Below are 20,895 nucleotides of genomic sequence, written 5' to 3'. Positions count from 1 at the left end.
CATCGTGAGGGGAGCGGGAATCGTGAGGGGAGCGGGCATCGTGAGGGGAGCGGGAATCGTGAGGGCAGCGGGCATCGTGAGGGGAGCGAGCATCGTGAGGGGAGCGGGGCCGAGGGGAGCGAGACTGAGGGCAGCGGGCATCGTGAGGGGACCGGGGCTGAGGGCAGCGGGCATCGTGAGTGGAGCGGGCATCGTGAGGGGAAAACATCGCCAGAACTCGCCGCTCTGGGGCGCGCCGTGTGCCCGCGCTCCCCGCCGCGCCCCCCGAGCCCCTCCGGGCGTTCCCCGGGGTCGGTGCCGCTCCCTCCGGCCGTGAGCGAGGGAAGGTGCGCTCCGAGACCTGCCGGGCACAGCGGGGCCCCTCGGGGTAAGGCGGCCTGCGGGGAGTGTCACACTTGGTCACCGACACTGAACAGTGTCATTGCCGAAACCACCCCGAGACACGGCCAGATTAGAGGAAAGCCGGCAGATGGTGCTTCAGAGAGCAGACGCTGCTATCGCTGCCTTTCCCAAAATGGGTTAAGCAGTACAAATGGCACAGCGCTCTGGAGACAAGTTATAGTTGTCCTTAAGCTGTGAAAAGTCAGGAGATAATTTCTGAGCTCTTCCCCCCACGGCCATTAGTTTGTTAGCATCTTTAATCTGGAAGTCCAGTAGCAAATGGGTGCTGTTTTTAGAAAGGAAATAAATTAGCCCCTGCTCACTCAGCAGTGTTCAATCATCTTTTTCTCAGCAGCTGGGAGTCCCTTCTGGAAACAGTCAAATGCAGCTCCCCTTGACTCAGATTTATAGCAGTAATGTTACCACCAGCACTGTGACTCTTGGAGAAATACCTGTGATAATCTTGACATAGGTTTCTGTACAGAGAAAATCTAAACCTACAGAGTAGCCAGTGTTCCATCTTTACCATTATGCAAAATAACCATTGCCATGCTTCCCAAATGACTCCACGCAGCTACTTCTGAAGACAGAGGTCCCTCATAAGAGCACCAGTTCTTATGTCTGTGCTCACACCAAATTCTATAGGAACCTGATTGCTATTGAATCAGTTATGAATAGTTTGGACACATCCATTACTCTGACAGTTGCATCACTGACTGTTTTCATAACCCAGCCCTAAGATCAGCTCTTAAACCGATAACCGAGATTTGTCTGCCACACTTTGATAGCTGAGTACCTCATGACCACACCCTGCTGAGTAGATCTTCATTTTCTAGGATGGGCAGCAGCAGTGGACATTTAACCCTCTGGTCCCCAACATGCTGTTCTTTGTTTCTGTCTAAAGTTCCTTAGACGTTTTGTTCATTTAACTCACGAGCTCCCCTGACTGTTTCTTCTCCCATGGCACTGTTCAGGGCATGCTTTGCTCCACAGGCAGGTCAGGATCTCTGCCAGACATCCCTACTCGGAGTACAGCAGCTTCCCTCGTGTCCTGCACAGGCTCCCTCCCTGCACTCCGGCCACCAGCCTGGGCCATCCCCAGATGCTCGGGAAGGGGTGGGATGTGGACAGCACGGCCCGGGGAGTCTCCACCCCCTCGAGTGGAGCTGTAAGTAGGACAGGAGCCGTTCAGAGAAATCAGGGCAGAGACACAGAAAACACAAAACCAGACTGGTCTGGAAAGGAAATAATCAGGATACAGAAGAGAAAAAGCAAAAAGGTAGGTACTACTTTGTACCTGTTTTAAAAAGTGCATTTCCTGTTTTCAACATGGGTGGCAAAGTCATTAACTACTATTAAATATTATTATTTAATAAATCCCACTGAATCACCGTGATAGTTACCTAACTGAGCTATTGGCTTTCAGCTTTTGAAGGGATTCATAATGTAGGTAAAGCTGCTAACTTTCAGTTGTTTCAAGAATGCTGAAGCTTTCTTGAAAGGACCAACAGCCTCAGGCTCTGACCCATTAAGCAAGGAGGAGTGTCCTGCACAAAGAACATTAGCAAAAGAACTTAAACCAAAGGAAGAGTTATGGACAAATATCTTGATGGTATGGGGACCCAGAGAACTGGCTGAAAAAGAAGAATTTATCTAATCTCCCTGGGAGGAGATCAGACTGTTCCTTTCACCCCAGGTTCCAAACCAGGATAATGGAGGGACAAAGAGGAGGAGGAGGGTGGGTCATCTTCAGTTCACCCTAATCATGCTTCTCTTTAAATGTGGCCAAAACCACAGGAATACTGAGAATGATTCCCAAAACAAAGCCTGATTTTGAAATATCCATTTCCTCCAATGCTTTCAAAGACTAAGCATCTTACTTTTTTTTCTTTTTTTTTTTAACTCTTTCCCCCCAAACCAGAGGTCTGTCTGTTATATTTTTAAGGAGAAATAGTATGAGTCTGCTATGCATCTGCTCAGCTCAGAAAGGGGATACAAAAGCACTTTCTCCAGAAGGCAGGAAAAGGCAGCAAGGAGCTGCAGTCTGTTGCTTGAACTAAATCAAGATAGCTGTTGATCAGCAAGAAAGCTGTTAGCCTTATAGATGCAGAATCAATGTATTTTGGAAAGGACATGCTGTGTTGTTGGGAGGGAGGAGATTCACTTTTGATTTCTGTACCTGTAGATGTGGCAGTTAAGGACATGGCTTAATGGTGGATTTGGCAGTGTTGGTTTTATGGTTGGACTCAATGATCTTTAAGGTCTTTTCCAACCCAAGTGATTCTGTGATTAATGACTTTGACCTTGATAAGTTACATCTCTTTGTTAGGTATTATTCTACATTGGTAAGATAATGCTCACACTCTTGCTGCTTAGAAGGGCTGTTATTAATAATAAATTAATAGGTAGGATTGTAAGTATTCCTGCTGCTGATTCTTCAGCAAAGAAAGACAAATTTAGGGTATTGTATATCTTTTGTGTCCTAATGTACTCGAAAGTGTCAAATCAAATCAAAATGTCGGAACAGCACATCTCAGTCTTTGACTTATTGCTGTAGTGTTTTCGACCAGAGAGGAAGCACAGGCTGAGATCAGAAGGCACACACTGTTTGGGGGAGTCCTGCCAGAAAGCACACTGCAGGTTTCTGCCTGGAGTCTTGTCAAAGTGGTGTTTTTCAAACAGCCATATGGTTTCAGTTTGATGGGGCTTATCATCCAGAACATTCCAAAGGACTGGTCTAAGCTGTACCTTTACCAAAACTAAAGATAAACATCTGGCAACATCTGCTCTCAGTTTTCCAAGCACAGTGGGACAGGACCCATCAGTGGATGGACAGGCATCCCACATGGAGAGGGGGAAAGGAGCAGGAAACGTGGCAGCACTGTGAGCTGAGACAGCCTGGACAGGGACAGCAGAAATAAGGGGAAGAAAGGATGTGGCATCTGATGCAAACTAACTTTGGACACACTCTGAACTGTGTTGTACTGCAGTATAAGCACGTGCTGTGTTAGAACCCACTTGTACAGCCAGCTGTATGAGATAAACTTGACTGTAACCATAAACTTGAGTAACCATTAAACATACAGATGCCTTTTAAATTGAGACTTTAAAAGATGTTTCCTACTACCCCTGAAAACTATCTGTAAGTTTCCTGCAGGTTTCAGACAGCTAGGACTTCCTCCAAGTATCAGTTAGGCCAGCACTGCCACTCTCTTCTCCACAGAAACAATCAAACTCCCCACAAAACAAACAAACAAACAAAATAAAAATCCCCAAACAACAAAAACCCCACAACAACACCAGAACACTCCAAGATTCAAATTTCACTGGTGTTGCCTTGTTTTGGGGGCTACCAAAAATCCCTGAGAGATGCTCTAGAATTTCATCACCAAGATGTGACCTAAAGGCAAGTCAGGGGGTAATTAAGGTTCTTGGAAGATGTTCTTGTGAATCTTTTCCTTTGTTCAGAGTGACTTGCAACCTAAGTCTCCTCTTTTTACTGCCTAATGATGAGAAATCACAGCCTAAACTGTCCTGCTGTACTCCTGATCTGCTTCAGAAACTGGACTGTTTGTTCCTTTTGCTTTTTCTTTGAACAAATCTTAAACAAACAAACAAACACAATGACAAAACCACCAAAAACCCACAAACACACTTTATTAGCCATGAATCACAATTTCTGACTCATCTGTCATACTCCAATTTCACCAGCTGTTATCCAGCTGCCTTCTCTGGCTTTGCATAAACAGAGTCTGAGCTCCTAATTTCTGGAAGTAATAGTTTTCTCAAATAATTGGGTCAGCTTTCTACATATATTGTAGATGATAAAAAGGTGACAGTGTGGGAGACAGTGCCTGAATACTGTTTCAAATATTTGGAACTGCAGGGCAATCTTAGAGACTGGGAATTAAATTGTACCTTCTTGCCTGCTGCTCCACCTCACTCCACCTCTTGGTTTGTACAGGATTTTTGTGCCCCTGGAAGACCAGGACATCTAGACCAGGCAGCTGAGAAGTGAAGGGTTGAAAGTGTGTACAAAGAATTTTCATAACTGAAAACCTTTATTTAAGGTTATGACCTTGAACTCCATTCACTCTGTAAAACCCCTTTGTTCAACGTCTTATTTTTTGTCTCTGTAGATAACTTGAGATTTGGAGCTGATGTAGAAAACGCTCAGAATGAAAGGCAAACTCCCATGTCTCCTCCTGCTGGTGGGAGCAGTCGTGACTACCCAGTGCCAGGTGAGATTTTTGTGCCTCTGGAATGGCTCCCCTGGTTCACATGGCCTCAAGAAGACTGACTCTCTGTAGACACTTGTTCTCTCAGTTATTTTAAGAGAGCAGTTACTCACAGAGTTAACCTTCTTTGCTGGCAGGGCTTACTCACGCGTTTCAGACGGGGAGCCAGACCCAGAGGTAAGCCAGGAAACTACAACCCTGTGACCTGGAGTGTGAGGAACACGGGAGGTGGAAGCAAATGATGCTGCAGGAGTGGAACCTGAAAGCTGTTTGTCGTGGTTATCTGAATGAGAGATTCAGAAGGCAAAATACCAGACCATTAGTACCATCCACAACTCAGGGAAGTTTCCCCTCCCGCTGCTCTTCTTCAAAGAAAACAAGGCTGGTCAGTAGTGGAATAGAAACTCCAGCAACACAGCAGTGAGAGGGATGGGACAGGGTGGTCTGAGAAGGGAAGGGGCAGCCCGTTAGACAGGTGCTCCCTTCACAGATACTTTTCTCCTGGAAGTGGAAGGGAGTCCTCTTGCTCAGCCAGGTCTTTTCCCCAGATCTCTAAAAGAGGATTTCCTTTCTCCAACTGCAGCTGTTTGCAAAGACAGTTCCTCTGGAGAAGTGTTCCAGCACGGGTGGACCTGGCTGAGGCTGGCAGGGAGCAGGACAGAGTACTGTAGGTGTGACAGCGGGCAGAGGCGCTGCCACACGGTGCCTGTCAGAGGTGAGTGTGACAAAGGAAAAGAGGAGGGAAACGGTGAGGGATGAGAGATTGTCTGTCTAACCACCCGAAAGAACAACTCCACAGTCAGGGCCGGGGTTATTGCACAGGAAATTTGACTTGAAATAGGATAGAAATGAAAATACCAATATCCACTGACTCAGGCAGGACTGAGTGGGAGTGGGCAGGGGGCTGGGGAAGTCTCCTGACAGCATATGTGGAGAGAATGGAACAAAGGAAGGATGTCAGCACTACACAGAAAGGCTGTAAGCACATGGCAATACCAGGTAGGTAGGGAAAAACAACAGGCTAAAGGAGACTGACAGGAAAGGAAAGATGTGTATGCATTCCCAGCTTCTCACTTCTATGAAACCTAACAGTATTTCCTGGCTTTTGCTTATTCCACAGCCTGCACTAGAAATAAATGCTACAATGGGGGCCAATGTTCACAGGCATATTATTCCCCACAGCTCTTCATCTGCCAGTGCCACCAGGGTTTCTCAGGGAAGCAGTGTGAAATAGGTGAGTACAGCACATCAGTTCCTGTGAACAGTGATTGGGTTGAGCTGTGCAGTACAGAAGGATGGGGTACCCAGAAGCTCCTGCTGTATTCTAGGCTCTCTATTAAGTTGCCATTTTTATTCTAAAACTAATACTACAAAGAACTTTTAAGGACACCTGGGCTGTTCTCAGTATCTCTTAATAAAACTCTAAATTTTGTAGCTGAAGACACCTTTGTTTAACAGTCTGCCTGACAAGGCATTTTCACTGACTCACTAGACAAGACATCTGAGAGCCAAGTTTAAACAGAACAGAGACTGGGGAAGCAGGGTTGGGATGTTGTCCTTCCAGTAACATTTTGTTCCCTTTTGTTCAGATACTGAAGTTAAATGCTACAAAGATGCTGGAATAACATACAGGGGTACATGGAGTGTGACAGAGAGTGGAACTGAATGTTTAAATTGGAATAGCAAAGACTTGATGGACTGGACATACCATGGCCAAAGAGCAGATGCAGCTGAGCTGGGATTAGGCAATCACAACTACTGCAGGTGAGGGGCTGATGGCACACAGGTGAGAGGAATCAGAGCTTGGAGCAAAGGAACAGCTGTTTGCTGGAGTCTGACACCAAGCAGGTGCAGATATGGCCCAGCACATGAGCAGCAGTTGCAACTTCTGGAGGCATATCTGAACTTCAGGTCTATCTAGACTGGATGCTTATGACAGACTAAAAGATGCAGATATCTCTCATCCCACAGTTTTTCCCTTGTCCCTTCTCAGTGCCTAAAACTCCATTTGTAATTCAGTTTCCTGCAGTTCCAGATCCCAATTAAAACTGTAAAAATATTGTGCTTTGTGCACATGGAACTGAACTGCACAAACGTGCTGTCCACCCCTGCCACTGGCCATCTCATCTTCACCTCCATGTACTCCACAGTTAAAACAGGAATCCAGACACTTCTGGTGGGTCAGTCCATGTCTTCACTGCAGAGCAGGATGAAGCTACCAAACGAGATGGCAGACATGGGACTGCTGACAACGGCTTTGTAACGATGCATAATATCATAACTCTTTCAGAAACCCAGATGAGGACTCCAAACCTTGGTGCTATATCTATAAAGGGGGAAGGTACACCTGGGAACACTGCAGTGTGCCCTCCTGTTCAAAAGGTACGTGCAGGGGGACAGGGGAGGGACTTTGGAGTTTCTGTTGTTCACTGGATGTGTAAGGGTTCGCTGTAGACTCGTGCTGTTTCTGTAGCCTGAAAAGTTGAGACTCTCACGTTAAATTATATGTGAGCTTTTAATGTGTATGACACCAAGAGACTGATATGTTTGGTTAATAGAGAGATGCCTTGACAGAAATCACACTTAGGAACAACTGATGGGTTCCATCCATGGGTTAATGTGCAGCTTTCTTGTAGCAGTTTCAAGCACCAGCTGCAGATCTGGGAGAGGCACAGATTACCGAGGCAGCCACAGTGTTACCAGTTCTGGAGCTACCTGTCTGAAGTGGAATTCTGGGATCCTTTTCAACAAGCGATTTACTGCTTGGAGAAGAGACGCTTCCCAGCTGGGCCTTGGGAGTCACAATTTCTGCAGGTATGTATGGGGTGTAGAAAGCACAGGAAACACATTCCTGCTGGGAATGAAGCTCACTTGCAATAGTAATTTTGTTCTGCTTGACCTATCTCTGCTTCTCTGACATCAGACCCCATAAATGCAAATTCCGTGTGCCCTCAGGGCTCTCTAGAAAAATGAAAAGGAATACACTGAGGTTGCAGTTTGCCACCTTTAGGTCCCCACAAACCCCCTGCAGATCTGATAATACAAAGAGCTCTTCTCTTTCCTGCAGGAATCCTGACAATGACAGCAAGCCCTGGTGCCATGTCCTGAAAGGAACTCAGCTCACATGGGAGTACTGCAATGTGCCTACTTGCTGTAAGGATACAAGCACTGCTGATTCTTCTCTGTCTTTGAGGCACTACAGTCCTGCATGCCATCTGTATTAAACTCAAGCCTCTTACAGTAAAATAAGAGCTGGAGGGAAAAAAAAAAAAAGCTTTTTGGAGTAGAAAGAGATTCTGTAGCTCCACTCTCACAGCAGTGCCTTTCTCTCTGCCAGAAGGGAAGACTGCAGAAATGGAGGACAGGAAAGGCAGGGTTTCCTTACTGTATTTTTCAAATCCGAATACAAGTTTCCTAGGAAACAGGAGTGAGTCAGATCCTAACCGGTTCACAGCAGGCTGCCTCAGCACGCACCAGTGACTAACGGGCTCTTACCCCAGCCTCAGAGCCCGGGTGGGCACCAACAGCCTGTTTTGGGTCTGTCATCCCCAGCCAGCTGCGGCGAGCGGCAGCGCCGGGCCCGGCAGTTCCGCGTCCGAGGGGGCTCCGCCGACATCGCGGCTCACCCCTGGCAGGCTGCCATCTTCACCACCTACCGCCGCCTGCCCGGGGAGCACTTCCTCTGCGGGGGCACCCTCATCAGCTCCTGCTGGGTGCTGTCAGCTGCTCACTGCTTTGAGGAACGGTAAGCTGAGGGTTCAGCACTGTCTGGGGGAAAAAAATAAAATCTGGAAAATGGAAGCGTCCAGTGCGGCCTTGGAAAAAAACCCTCTTTATCCCAGTAAGCCAGTCTGCACTAAAGATTATAGTTAATCGTGCTGAGCATTACAGAGAGGCATTTATTGTGCAAACTAGCAGCATGGCACTAAGGTACCGCAGCAGAATATCAAATAGCAGAAGAACAAAGTTGTCAATACACATGCAGAGCCATCTGAAACTTGAGAACAGCAAGGGGCTGGCAGAGGAGCTTTGCCATGATGGCTGTAAGCAAATAGCACAAAAATGAAGCCAAATAGGTCACTCGAGGTCAAGCTGCCTGGGTAACAGAGTAGTAATAGTGCTAAAATGAGAAAAGCAGAAGTTCCAACAAAACATCTTGAAGGGAAGGGTCCCCTCTAGTTAACACAAGAACAGAGACTCTCTTGTTCTCCAGCTTTAGTACAAATCAGCTGAAGATTGTGCTGGGCAGGACTTCCCGAGCCACTCCCGAGGAAAATGAACAAAAGTTTGGAGTGAAGAACTACATTGTCCATCCGAGATTTGACTCAGAAAATTTCAACAATGATATTGGTAAGAACTTTTCTGACCTTGTGGCTGGAGAGCTCACGGTTGGCTCAGGTTTAATAGTGGTTAATGAAGTGGGGATTGTTTTCTCCCTCCTCAGCTCTGCTGCAGCTGAGCTCAGATGCAGGAACCTGTGCTGTTGAGACAGACACCGTGAGAGCTGCCTGCCTCCCCACACCAGGGCTGCAGCTGCCTGACTGGACAGAGTGTGAGATCTCTGGCTATGGCAAAGATGACGAATGTAAGTAGAAGATAATGTCTACAGGCAAGTAGAAGATAGTCTGTCCAAAGCTTGAGTCCCCTGCCATCAAAGAATTCAAGCCTTTAGCCTTACTGAGTGTCTGATGTATTATACTGGCTTATATGAACACCACAAAATGTTTGTATAAGTAGGAGTCACTCAAAAGGAAGTTTTGCTGTCAGTTATTTCATTCGTCTGAGTTCTGTCAGCTGTATGGGCCAGTAGAGTCTTCCTTGATACTCTCCACAGTACAAAACCAAAACCCTGGCACAATGGATAGGGTAGGAAAGACAGCAGATTTGCAGCCACAGCTGCCACATTTCTGCTGTACTCAGTACATTTAGATATTGTAGTTTGGACAGAAATCCCTTCCTGTCAAGATTTGGTGTACCATACAGTTGCAGATTTTTAAAGTGCTTTTAAAGCTTGTCCTCGGCATTGTTTACAGGGAGTACAGGATAAACTCTTTGAGAGGGCAGGATGCTGCAACTGTAACTCAAAACTAGACTGAATAACAACAATCTTGCCAACTTTCAATTTTGTGCAATTGCAGCTGCACATAAACCCAATATCCAAACCAACCACCCAAATCTCTTCCATTCCAACCTAAGTGTAAATTCCTATTCAGTTACTCAGTATTGAGTATGACAAGGCATCAGATTTTTGTTAGTGCAAGTCTAATATTAAAAAGTTAGGACCCTGTTTCATACAGTTAAGGCATTTTCATCGACACTTCCTGTGACTTCATTTCGATTGATGTAACTGTGCAAAGATGACTTACCCACCCAGCAGCCTTTAATTTGGAGCCTAGAAAAACCTCTTTAACTTGCTAAAGCTTGCTGAAGAAACAATATTCTCCCTCAGTCAGATTTAAGCTGTTCTCACTGGCGAAGTGGAACACCCCAGATATAAAAAAGACCCTTTGGCAAGGAAATATTTGTTTAGCCACTGAGCTCCTTCTGTTTACGCTCCTCTGAGCTGCAGAAACTGAGCTGCAATGCTTTTAAAACCTGTGTGTGCATACACAGACACATGTAAGTATCCTGTGGTTTCCCTGCAGTCTCTCCATTCTACTCGGAGCAGCTGAGGGAGGGTCATGTCCGGCTGTTCCCGGCCAGCCAGTGCACGGCCCAGCACCTGGACAACCGCACGGTCACCGACAACATGCTGTGTGCAGGAGACACCAGGAACCTCGATGATGCCTGCAAGGTAACCCTGGTTCTGTTCCTCTTCTCCTTCCCTCGTCCCTTTCTTTTCTCTGCCCCTGGTAGTCTGAGCCAAGCAAACAAAAAGCTTCAGAAAATAGTTTAAAGGAGTTGTGCATCTGCCTGCGTGGCAGTTCCAGTAGACTTTTGTTGAACAGAACAGAACTGCTGGCTCGTCTTCCTTTTTCCTTCCCTTGCCCCGTGTAGATGGGAAGGCAGGGCACACTTAGCCAGTCAAACCAGAGCAGCACAGGCTGAAAATCCCAAATACAGGAAATTCCACAAAACTGAACAGGAAAATCCACCCCAGCATTTCCTAATATTTTCTGTTATGTGAGCATGCAAAACACTCAGCAGGAGGTTCTGGAGGAGGAAGGGGGTGCCTCTCTACTTAAAAGTAGAGAAAAGAAAAATAAAGGCTGAAAGATGGTGGAGAAGGAGCAGCTATGACATGAGGAAAAAGGAGGGGATGCATTCACTCCACATCCTTTCTGCTTGAACAGCTGTTTAATAATTTTGCTTTACTGTTACACACAGCCTTCCTCTTTTTCTTCTTATCAGCATCTCACCTACATTTCATAAATGAGCACCATACACAGTTAGACACTTCAGTGTTACATCTCTTTTGCGTCTCTCCCCACGAGGAGCATTGAGGGATCTGGAACATGAGAGTGATTTCTGTAAAAGTGCTGTTCCTGAGAGCTCCTGATTTGTGAGCACACTGCACGGGGCCTTTCTGCAAACGCTGGTGCACCTCCAAAGACAGTGGGAGCGAAAAACCAACACAAACCCAAACAAACAGAAAAGGAAATTGTTACTAATGTGCTGCTTCTCTGTAGGGCGACTCTGGAGGGCCCCTGGTGTGCCCGAAGGACGAGCGGATGGTTGTGGTTGGGATCATCAGCTGGGGCATTGGCTGTGGCCGCAAGGACGTGCCTGGTGTTTACACAAATGTGAATCGTTACCTGGGCTGGATCCAGGACACCACGAAACCCTGAGAAAGAAACATGAACTCTTTGCAGTCTTGTGGCCATGCCCTCACAACCTCCTTCTGTGCCTTAAGGACTTCAAGGGCTTCCTGTTTGTCCACAGGCTCGTGACTTTCAGTACAAGGGAAGACAAACTGCAGTGTGTGAGAAGGGCACGTTCCCAAATTACCCTCCTGTCCTTATCACAGGTTATCAGAAACTCATCCTCCTTTCCCCCCAACATCCCCAAGCTTTCCACTCGCATCAAATCACATGAGTACCATTTAAAATTAGTTTTGGACCGAAAGAATAAGCCAAGAGAGAACATCATGCATCCCTGAAGCAGATATGTTGTTTTGGAAATGGGTGTAAACTGAAGGCAAAGAGGACAGATCTAATTTCCTGAAAACTTCATTTCCCTCCTTACTTGGCTGTAAAATTGGAAGACATTCCAGTCAGACTTAAGCTCTGTCCTTATAACATTTGACTTGGGTAATTTAAGCTGGTTTCAGCTTGACTCCAATAGAAAGAACAAAGCTGTAGGCTTGAGCTGCTTATTTCCAGATCAATATACTACTTGCTTTTTCAGTTTGGAACTGATTAATTAACCAAGTCTGAGCTTAAACTCTCTGAGCAAATCCAGGGTAGCATGCTTGTTAGGACATTCTGTTCTCCCAGTTGCTTTTCCTCCTGGTAAAGGAATGGGTAAAAATATTAACATCAGCCTGATCTGCCACAGAATCAGTGCATACTTTTTGACTATTAAATTTCTGTGCATTATCATCTGATATGAAAGCAAAAACTCTCTTTTCGGTGCAGTGGGGCAGAACAAAGGACAAGTGGAATGGCAGCAGTTTAAAGCGCCTGCTAGATTTATATCCACAAGTAAAAGGCCAAATCACATGTCACAAGGCTGCCTTTGTCCTTTAAGAGCAGCCAGGGCAGGTACAACCAATCCCCATGAACCAGACCCTCAGTAATCAGCTTTACTGCCCTGCACTGCAGCTGCCATGTGACACTGAGTGGCATCTGTGCACACCCGAGGAGTGAAGCCTTTGAAAGCTTCTCCTTTGTCCAGTTGCTTTATAAAGAGAAAGCAGGTGTAACTACTGTTTTACAAAAGGAAAACGTTATCCTGAGGGAACAAAAGGAGTTTAGCTTTAGTACCAGTTGTAGCCAGAACACCAGTCTGTTGTACTTGGGAAACTCAAACCATTGTAACTCCAAATGTTTACTCTCCCAGCTTTAAGGAGCTCTCTGAGAACAGACTAGCACAGCATCCAGTCAAATACAGAGCCCTGCTATGAAAGTACAGAGGAGAGATGTGGTGAGGATGGTGAAAGGCAGGTTGTAAATGGCAGCTTTACAAATGGTCTGTGATCTTCCAGCTACCAGCTTAGAAAATGCCTCAGAGAGATGATCTCTAATGCCCTCAGAGCAATGGTGGTGTAAGTCCAGTCAGTTCAACAACAGTGGACAGGGAAAAAAAACCCCAAGATGTTTTTTAATGAAGAGTCACAGTTCAGGGTTTTGGTGTAAATTTTCTTTTTATTGTTGATATTTTCATTTTATTAAATATTAATGTTGAGAAAAATACAAATTAATTTCCATTCATCTCCCCTACACCATTTCCAAGTGCTCTTGTGCCTCACTATCCTGGCATTCCCTGCCAAATACCTGCAGCCTGTAAAACAGCCAAAACCATTCCACTGAGTAACACAAGTAAGTATCCTCAGGAACACTTTTGTTTTGCCATTCAAACAGTCTATTAAATTCAATATTTGAACTCAATGTGACCTAACAGCCACCAATAAAATGTTTCCATCTTTACAACATCAACTTTTCCACTTCTTATCCTGCTTTTATCCCTGCTTGTCCTCTTCCAGGACACAGCAGCACCATCTTTAGACAAGGTCTAAGAATAGCCACTGCCATCTGCTTCCTTGCTTTCCTCTGCCTTTGCAGTTGCTATTGTCATATTCAAGGTCTTTTCAGAACCCAGCTCAGCATCAGCATTTATGGTGACTGAGGTACACAGCTACACCTCATGTTCCCTCCCCAGAAGTCCTTCTGTCAACCAGCTCATGTCCTTAATGTTGTTGCCCTGTTCCCCCTTCTGCCCTGTTTCATCTTTCATCCCACAGGACCCTGCAGCCATCTCAGACTGATACAGAAATCCTGGCTCAAGGGCCTTTGTGTACATAACAAACCTTGAGTAACATGAATCACTTCAGCAGGGCAGAAAAGATCCTTTAAAAAACAAAGCTACAAAGCCAGAGGACAGGATCAGTATTTGAGGAGCAGGAGGTGATGAGGTATTTCATTGTCTTCATAATCAAAGCACTATTCCAAAGACTTCAGGACTCAGCTAGAGATGAGGTGGTTTCAGGTCAGCCTTACTTTCCCCTGCTTTCCAGCAGTCTGAGCACTTGCTTTCCTGCTCATGCTACTACAGGCAAGGGAGCAACCCAAAACAGATGGATGGGGAAAGAGGCTGCATCCAACAGCCAGGGACAGGGGAAAAGGAGAAGTGCTCTTCCTCGCTGCCAGGGTCCTCTAGGTTCGGACTTGGAACTTGCCAGCCTTAGTCATGTATTTGATCCCCTTGAATGGCTTGTACTTCTCCCCATACATGTCCAAGCGATTCACCTTCAGTCCTAAGGGCAAACAAACACAGCATGAGACTGGTGCTGCCACAAACAAAGCAGACAGGCCTCCAAGAGAGAGGGACAGAAAGCACAGGGGAAGTTTTAGCAAGCAGTAAACAGAACAGAGAAAAGCTGACAGCTGCCTAATGTCAGAATCATTCTTTACAAACAGATCCATACCCTAAAATTCTTTATAGCTCTGTAAGCAGCAAATACGAGGAAATGTAGGTGAATTGCTTCACAGAGCACCAGAAAGAACAAATCCATGTATCTGTAGCCAAAGCAGACAATATTTTGCTTGTTTCAGGTAGAATGTACTGTAGAAGGCCTGCAAAGCTACTTCAGCTACCTGCAGAATGGGCACTGGCACAGCAGAGAACATTCCCCTCCTTTACCTGACAGTCACTTACCAGATATAGCCAGCTGCTGAATTTTAAACTGCAGGTTAATGGTGGGGTTTTCATCTGGTTTCGATGTCCCAGCCTGCAGGCTCACGCTGCCCTTCAGGCTTGGCAGCTTCTGGGGGTTTATTTTCCCCACATCCCATGACAGTAACTGAAAGGAACAGAAAATTCAGCAGTGAAACAGAAAATGCTGTAACACCCTCTAAAGAAGAGTCCCCTTCCAGTGACAGCTTTTAGTGTTTCTTTGTGAAAAATGTTTTCTTCTTAGTACCTCACCTTTCATATTGGACAGACACATATTGGACAGACACAGGCTTGAGGAGCAGATACCTCCCAAAAGCCTTCCATGAATGATATTTCCACTACTTGTGCTAAAGGCCCCGTGGACAAGCCCATCAGATTTAAATTTAAATGAATTCAAATGAACAACAAAAACAGAACACCCCAAACCAAATCAAAACCCACCAAAACCCTCAGTGTTTGCCAAGGACCAAGTCTAACGTGCAGCACCAGGCATGACAACCAGATATGCAGAAGTCTGTAAGGCATCCACCAGACCCATCACACACCAAGTAACCAGAACTACAATCCACTCAGACACCCAGCTGTTTGTTGTGGGGATTGAGGAAACTTCTAGTGTGCAATTGTTCAGATAAAGAAAAGATAGCACCTCATCCCAAAAAAAGATCCTGCCTTCAGCAAAGCAGTGTTCCTGGAAATGTCCACGGAAGCAGGAACAGCTCGACTGCATTTTCTTAAAAATTAAAAAAACGCCCAGCATCTAATTTCTACCTTTGCTCTCACCTTTGTAACTGGATCAAAGACATGTGTTCCCTGAGAGGGTGTGAGGGTCATATTTAACACACTTTTTGGCATCTGGCTGGTGACCATCACTCCCTCCACAGTCTTGCCCATGGTCTGCTTGGGCCCCACGGTGATCTCGAAGCGCCCCAGGGAGCTGCTGTCCCGGAAACTGATGTTGTGCTTCACGTAGACGGGAATTGCCACGAGACTGGGACAGAGACAGAAACAGAAAGTCCTTGTCCATCTCTTGCCTTCCTATTTGCTTTTCCCCATGCACTGAGAACATTGGGAACCAATCTCCTCAACAGAGAAGGAAATCCTACACCCGTTTGCTTGATCTAAGGGCAAAGTTAGAACCCCATTCTCAAGTCTTAAGTACAATTCTTTTCACCTTGTTTGAGTCTAAAAGCTTTTTATAAGCATGGGAAATCAACAGCTTGATTACTCCCCACTGCCTGACTCTTTCCCTCTCTAGTTTGTTTGTCTGCTACTAGTCTTTGAAAAATGCTGGCTGACCAAAAAGAAATTACAGAATCACTGCTCCAAACAAGGAGAAAACGTGTTTTAAAAAAGGAAAAATGCAAGTTATCGTGCCCCTCTACTTCATTTGGCACAACACACCACCTGATCTTTATAAGTTCCCTTTTTTTCATCCTCTCCCTGGCCAGAAAGATCCAAATTTCATAACTCACAGCACTACATTCATCACCTACTTCTGAGCACTGACATGGTAGGAGAGCAAGCGAAAATTCCCATCGGGTGGAATGAAGGAGAGAATCCTTTCCGACTCCCAGCGCTTGAACCGCACGCAGGGGTGGAAGCTGACATCGTCCAGCAGCCGAGGGTTCTGCAGCAGAGACACAGCACGAGGGTTGTGAGGGCAGTGCCACCTCAAAGGACCTCCTCTGCTCCTCCATCTCCTGTCCCTGAAGGGCCACCGTGTGACACACTCTGACCACCTGAAGGTGTCTGCACTCAGACAGGGGACACTCTTTGGTGCTGTTGTACCCGTGTGAAAGCAGCACTCAGCTTACCTCTGTCCTTTCTCAGGGTATTTTTTATCCTATTTTAGAAAATTTAGTCATGTTGAATAATTGCATTGATACATACTCATGAAAAAGGTGGCCCTTCATATCTGCCTAAAGCACCACTAAAGACTCAAAAACTTAGTCACAGCACACACAAACGGTGCTTTTAAACAAAGAACCTGAAAATAAAATTTTTAGGCTCAAAGTTGCTGAAGTTCCCTATGAGTTCCCATCATCATTTCTTTCTCTTTCTGTTTGGCATACCCAGAGTCTGATGTGCTGGGATCTGTCAGTGTAAGACAGATCTTAGCAGGGGGTCTGGGAAATGCTTTTCAAATTACTTCAGTAAAAATACATCCTTGAGCTTTACCATAAAGGAGAGGGTAAGGTCTGGCATCCCAGTCAGCTTGACACAAGCATCAATCACCCCTTGGATTTCAGCAGTAATCGTGGAACCTGCAACCATAAAGCAAACAGGTGGTTATGTGAACCTGGTCAAAAAAATCGCAAAGTGGAAAAGCCCTCAGTGGGGAGGAAGGAAATCTATTATCTTTATGAAATGTCATGGTTCATTATGTTGCCTGCTCAACATTTTTCTCATTCCCAATGACTCCTCTAGAAGATGGAAACAATTAAGAACAACAGACACCAGCAATGTCCATTTTAATGGCCAAAGGCAGTAACTCCCAAATCTAACAAGACTAAGATGCACAAATACTAAAGAGAAAGAATATTTGCTCATCTTCTATTTTCCCAATATAAAATTGCTTATGAGACCTCAAGAACAAGGACAAGTGAAAATTGTGGTACCTCTGTGAAATTTTTGACTGAGCAGCACGTACAGGATGGCAACAATCCCGAGTAAAACAGAAACAGAGCTTCCCACACTTGGAGGAAGGCGACCCTCTTCAAAAACCCACCTCTCTATCAGGACAAGTCACCCTCGTGTCAGCCAGGAGCAACTTCCATACCTGATTTGTCGATGATCGCGTCGATCTCCTCAATCACATCAAAATAGGCCTCGTTGTTGGTGTATTTTACACCAGTACGTCTCCAAGGCACCACTGAGAGCTGCCCAGTGGGAAGCTGGTCACCCACATTAGTACTTCCTGCAAAAAGAAAGGCAACCACAACCCCCCAGACGTCAGACAGTGCTCCAGAACAAGTCCCCTGACTTAACTGTAATTAACCCCTGAGTGCCTGTTTCTTTGTAGGGGGGCAATTACTCTTGGAGACCCACTGTATTCTAGAGTTTACATCTCTCTTACACCCAGCTCTAAAACACACCACAGTAAGGCATGGGCAAGTGTTAACATGTGTGGATGTGTAAACCCACAGCACACTGACATCCTGCAAGTCAGGGCACGGCTGGAACTGGAGATGTAATCTGGCTGTTGCAGTTCAAAAAACCAACCCAACCCAAAACCAAACCAAAACCCAAAGTGCAGCTGGTGCTGAAATTGGAAGGACCCCCAAGCGAAGCACTAACACACCTGTGCTGCAGTTCAGAATGGCAGGGAACATAAACTTCCCTCACCCATGTCCTAATTCACTTCTGCAGGAATATTGCACATGCACTTCCCAGTCTGCCTGCGTCTTGATTCCCTGTACCTGTGATGGTGTTGACGACTGTCCGCAGGATAGTAGGAGGTTTTATCAGTTCCTTAAGAATATTAGACTCTGTTGCCAATGGAAAGCCATTGTCCAGCATCTCCTCCAGCACCTCATAAACCACCACAACATTGTCCTTGATTATCACCTCTGAACACATGCCAAAATAATCCTGTGCAGAAGAAATAATTACTCAACAATTGCTGAAAGAGAATCTTCTGATCATTCAGTCCTGTGTCCCCCCCAGGAATAAATCCAGCTGCTTCTTGGAGGAGGTGAAACAACACTGAAACTCCAGGTATTGCCACAAGCACAGCAGACAGACTGACCACTCCAGCAGACATGTGCAGCTCTGAGCACCCTCTGCCACTGCCCCACTAAGCTGCCAAATCCCCGCATCAGCACTCCCAATTAATTCAGCAATTTTTAAAACTGAACATTTAATTTCCTTACAGTCTTAACTCTATGTGGACTTCACACATCTTTCAGGAGAGAGCACAAACACACACCTGAGCTGCTGGTTAGTTACAGCAATTTAGGAGATCAGACATTCTGCACAAAGCATGAGTAACAGAGACTGTGACAGCAGAGAACTCCTGTCCTGCACTACAAGCGCTATTTCTTTTTCAGACATATCAGATTTTAATAAATGGCCAGGCCAGTGAGGACACACATCTTGTACCCCAAGAAAAAACAAAACCTAAAGGTCTGACAGGATCCCTTTTTGGCCTGAACAGCCAATCCACAGCGAAACAGAACCCAGAATACACTCACATTTCGACTGGCATCTGGAAGGAAGAGCTCACATGACACTTGTTTGACCAAGCACCACATTTCCTATGTTCTGTCAGGATGCTGGTCACAAGACATCTCAAATCTGGGCAACACAACCCTGTTGTTGGCAGGCAGAAGGACAGACATCTTCACCATTTTCTTACATGGACCATGTCCACCAGAGCCCAGAGGGAACAGGGCTGCTCTGGGGCAACCCCTACGACCCACTATTTAGGAGGATTCCAAGGAGCATCCCTAGATGTGAGCAGAGGGGCTGGGTGTCACTAACTGACTAAAGCACGTCAAAAAGCTCCCTGTGAGAACAAGGTCAGCTTGCTCTTAGTTCCAGCTGCCAGAGCAGCCGAGGCTGCAGAGCAGAAACACCGACTGCTGAAAGGTCCTTCCCCGAGCGCGGGTGGACCCCGAAGCCATCGTAATTCCAGGCAGTAAATCCCCAGCCACCGCAAGCCCTTGTCTGTCCCCTCGCCAATGCAGGATGCGAGTGAAGTGACAGGCAAACAGAGCGAACCCACGGCTGCGGCACCGAAGGGCTCTGCCCGCCCGCCCAGCCCGCGGGACCCGCGGCCGCACCTGGAACGTGTCCACGACGCGGTGCAGGAACTCGATGACGAAGAGCGGCGGCACCTCGCTCTGGATGACGGCCACGAAGAAGATCTTGTGGCGGTACACGCTGAGCAGGTAGTGGTGCGGCGTGGGGATCACGGGCGGCACGTTCTCCGCCTCCGAGGCCCGCTCCTGCGCCTCGAAGAAGTAGTCACAGACCGAGCGGCTCACCACGCTCTTCCAGTGCTTCTCCAGGAAGATGTCCCCGGCGGCGTTGATCAGGAACAGGCTGTGGATCATGGCTGCGCTGGGATGGGGGGCGGTGGGACTGGGGCTGGGGCTGGGACTAGGGCTGGGCTGGGCTGGGGCTGGGGCTGGGGCTGAGCTGAGCTGAGCTGAGCTCTCCGGGGCCGGGCTCGGCTGGGCCGGAGCGAGTCCCCCGCGCGCGCTCCCGGCACAGGCCCCGCCCCCCGGCGCGCGGACAGACACGCGCTGGGCCCTGTGGGCGGGGCCGGCAGCGAGCGCTGCTATTGGCCGGCGGGAGGCGCGCGCCCGGTGACGCACAGGGCGGTGCGCGCGCGCCGCGCCCCCAGCGCGGCGGCGGGAGCGGGATCGGGAGCGCGCCCGGCAGCGCCCACGGGACTCGCGGCCCGGCCCCCCCCCAGCCCATCACGGGCCCTCAGGGGTCCCTGTTCCGGAGCGGAGCTCGGGGATGTTCCAGAGCAGAAATCAGGGATGTTCCAGATGAGACCTCAGGGATGGAGCTGAGCTCGGGGATGTTCCAGATGAGACCTCAGGGATGCTCCAGAGCTGAGCTCGGGGCTAGTCTGTGAAACATGGCAGTGACCCGGCCTTGCAGCAAGGAACAGCCGGGAGAATGATCTCCACTGTATTATTTTCCTGGTCTGTTCAGCACGGAGGAATAACACCCCTGAAATCACGACCCAGCTGGCACGAAAGTGACAGTCGTCGTGCAAAATTTACCTGAACTCTGCCAAATGATTCCTTTGCGCAATTAGAACAGATGTTTCATGTTCACAGAGCCGATCCCTGGACTTCTGAGTCATGCAGATGCCATTACAAATGATTTTCCTCCTACACTGTTAGGAACAAATAGAGAACCAACAGGAAAGCAGCCCTTTGTACCCTGTTAAAGCAGCTGTCTGAGCACACAGCCCTTGTCACAGGGGAAAGGAGGTCACAGGTCCCTCACTGCTGCAGGGGCAGGTTTACTTTTAACACAAAGACATTGTAAAGATTATCATGTTAGTCCATGAGGCTCTTGGAGACTGTATGAATGGGAGTCACAGAGATACCACAGACAGAACATAGTTAAACTGACAACAACGTAAAGCCTTTATACATTTGGTTCTCCATGAAACACAAACCTTTCTGGTTTTAACCTGGACCTTAAAATCAACAGTCACGGGCACGGGTAAGGAGTGCCCGCTCTCCGAGCTAAATGGAATCGTTATCTCAGAGTTCATCGTTTGGGATCTTTAAAAGCCCAGACCCGCGGTTCCCAGTGCAAGCTTAATTAGGACTAAGAGAGGGATTTCCTCTTTCCAGGATACGGGCATCCATCGAGCGCCAACCGGCCCCGCGAGCCCTCCCACGGCCCCGCCCGTTCCCTCGCTGGGTCCCGGTTCCCTCGGTCCATCCCGGTTCTGTGGGTCCATCCCGTT

The 20,895-nt window shown here is 47.2% G+C and overlaps 2 protein-coding genes across 6 annotated transcripts; one reads left to right on the top strand and one right to left on the bottom strand.

Annotated features, from left to right (window-relative positions):
• Positions 1–292: 292 nt before the first annotated feature.
• PLAT (plasminogen activator, tissue type) lies at positions 293–13,207 on the top strand. 4 transcript variants are annotated; one of them, XM_032712674.1, is made up of 15 exons: positions 293–367; positions 1,379–1,660; positions 4,521–4,622; positions 4,757–4,796; positions 5,203–5,334; positions 5,740–5,853; positions 6,209–6,383; positions 6,910–7,001; positions 7,259–7,433; positions 7,687–7,772; positions 8,172–8,364; positions 8,833–8,969; positions 9,064–9,204; positions 10,265–10,413; positions 11,249–13,207. In XM_032712674.1, exons 3-15 carry the CDS (start codon positions 4,560–4,562, stop codon positions 11,405–11,407), a joined length of 1,656 nt encoding a protein of 551 aa, XP_032568565.1. In that variant the 5' UTR covers positions 293–367; positions 1,379–1,660; positions 4,521–4,559; the 3' UTR covers positions 11,408–13,207. The 4 variants fall into 4 exon arrangements, with proteins under 4 accessions (XP_032568565.1, XP_032568568.1, XP_032568564.1 ...); XM_032712677.1 differs by lacking the exon at positions 293–367 and adding an exon at positions 2,327–2,447 and having other exon boundaries at positions 400–1,660; XM_032712673.1 differs by lacking the exon at positions 293–367 and having other exon boundaries at positions 400–1,660.
• Positions 12,906–19,683, bottom strand: AP3M2 (adaptor related protein complex 3 subunit mu 2). 2 transcript variants are annotated; one of them, XM_032712678.1, is made up of 8 exons: positions 19,238–19,683; positions 17,873–18,044; positions 17,233–17,370; positions 16,632–16,717; positions 15,947–16,080; positions 15,234–15,441; positions 14,436–14,580; positions 12,906–14,034 (listed from the first exon to the last, which is right to left on the bottom strand). In XM_032712678.1, the coding sequence occupies exons 1-8, from the start codon at positions 19,508–19,510 to the stop codon at positions 13,934–13,936; spliced, it is 1,257 nt and encodes a 418-aa protein (XP_032568569.1). In that variant the 5' UTR covers positions 19,511–19,683; the 3' UTR covers positions 12,906–13,933. The 2 variants fall into 2 exon arrangements, with proteins under 2 accessions (XP_032568569.1, XP_032568570.1); XM_032712679.1 differs by lacking the exon at positions 19,238–19,683 and adding an exon at positions 18,647–19,147.
• Positions 19,684–20,895: the final 1,212 nt, after the last annotated feature.

This window comes from Chiroxiphia lanceolata, chromosome 28, assembly GCF_009829145.1.
Source record: "Chiroxiphia lanceolata isolate bChiLan1 chromosome 28, bChiLan1.pri, whole genome shotgun sequence".
In the NCBI taxonomy this organism is placed as follows: Eukaryota; Metazoa; Chordata; class Aves; order Passeriformes; family Pipridae; genus Chiroxiphia; species Chiroxiphia lanceolata.
Note: the sequence above shows the minus strand (reverse complement) of the source record. Positions and strands in the feature narration are given on the sequence as shown.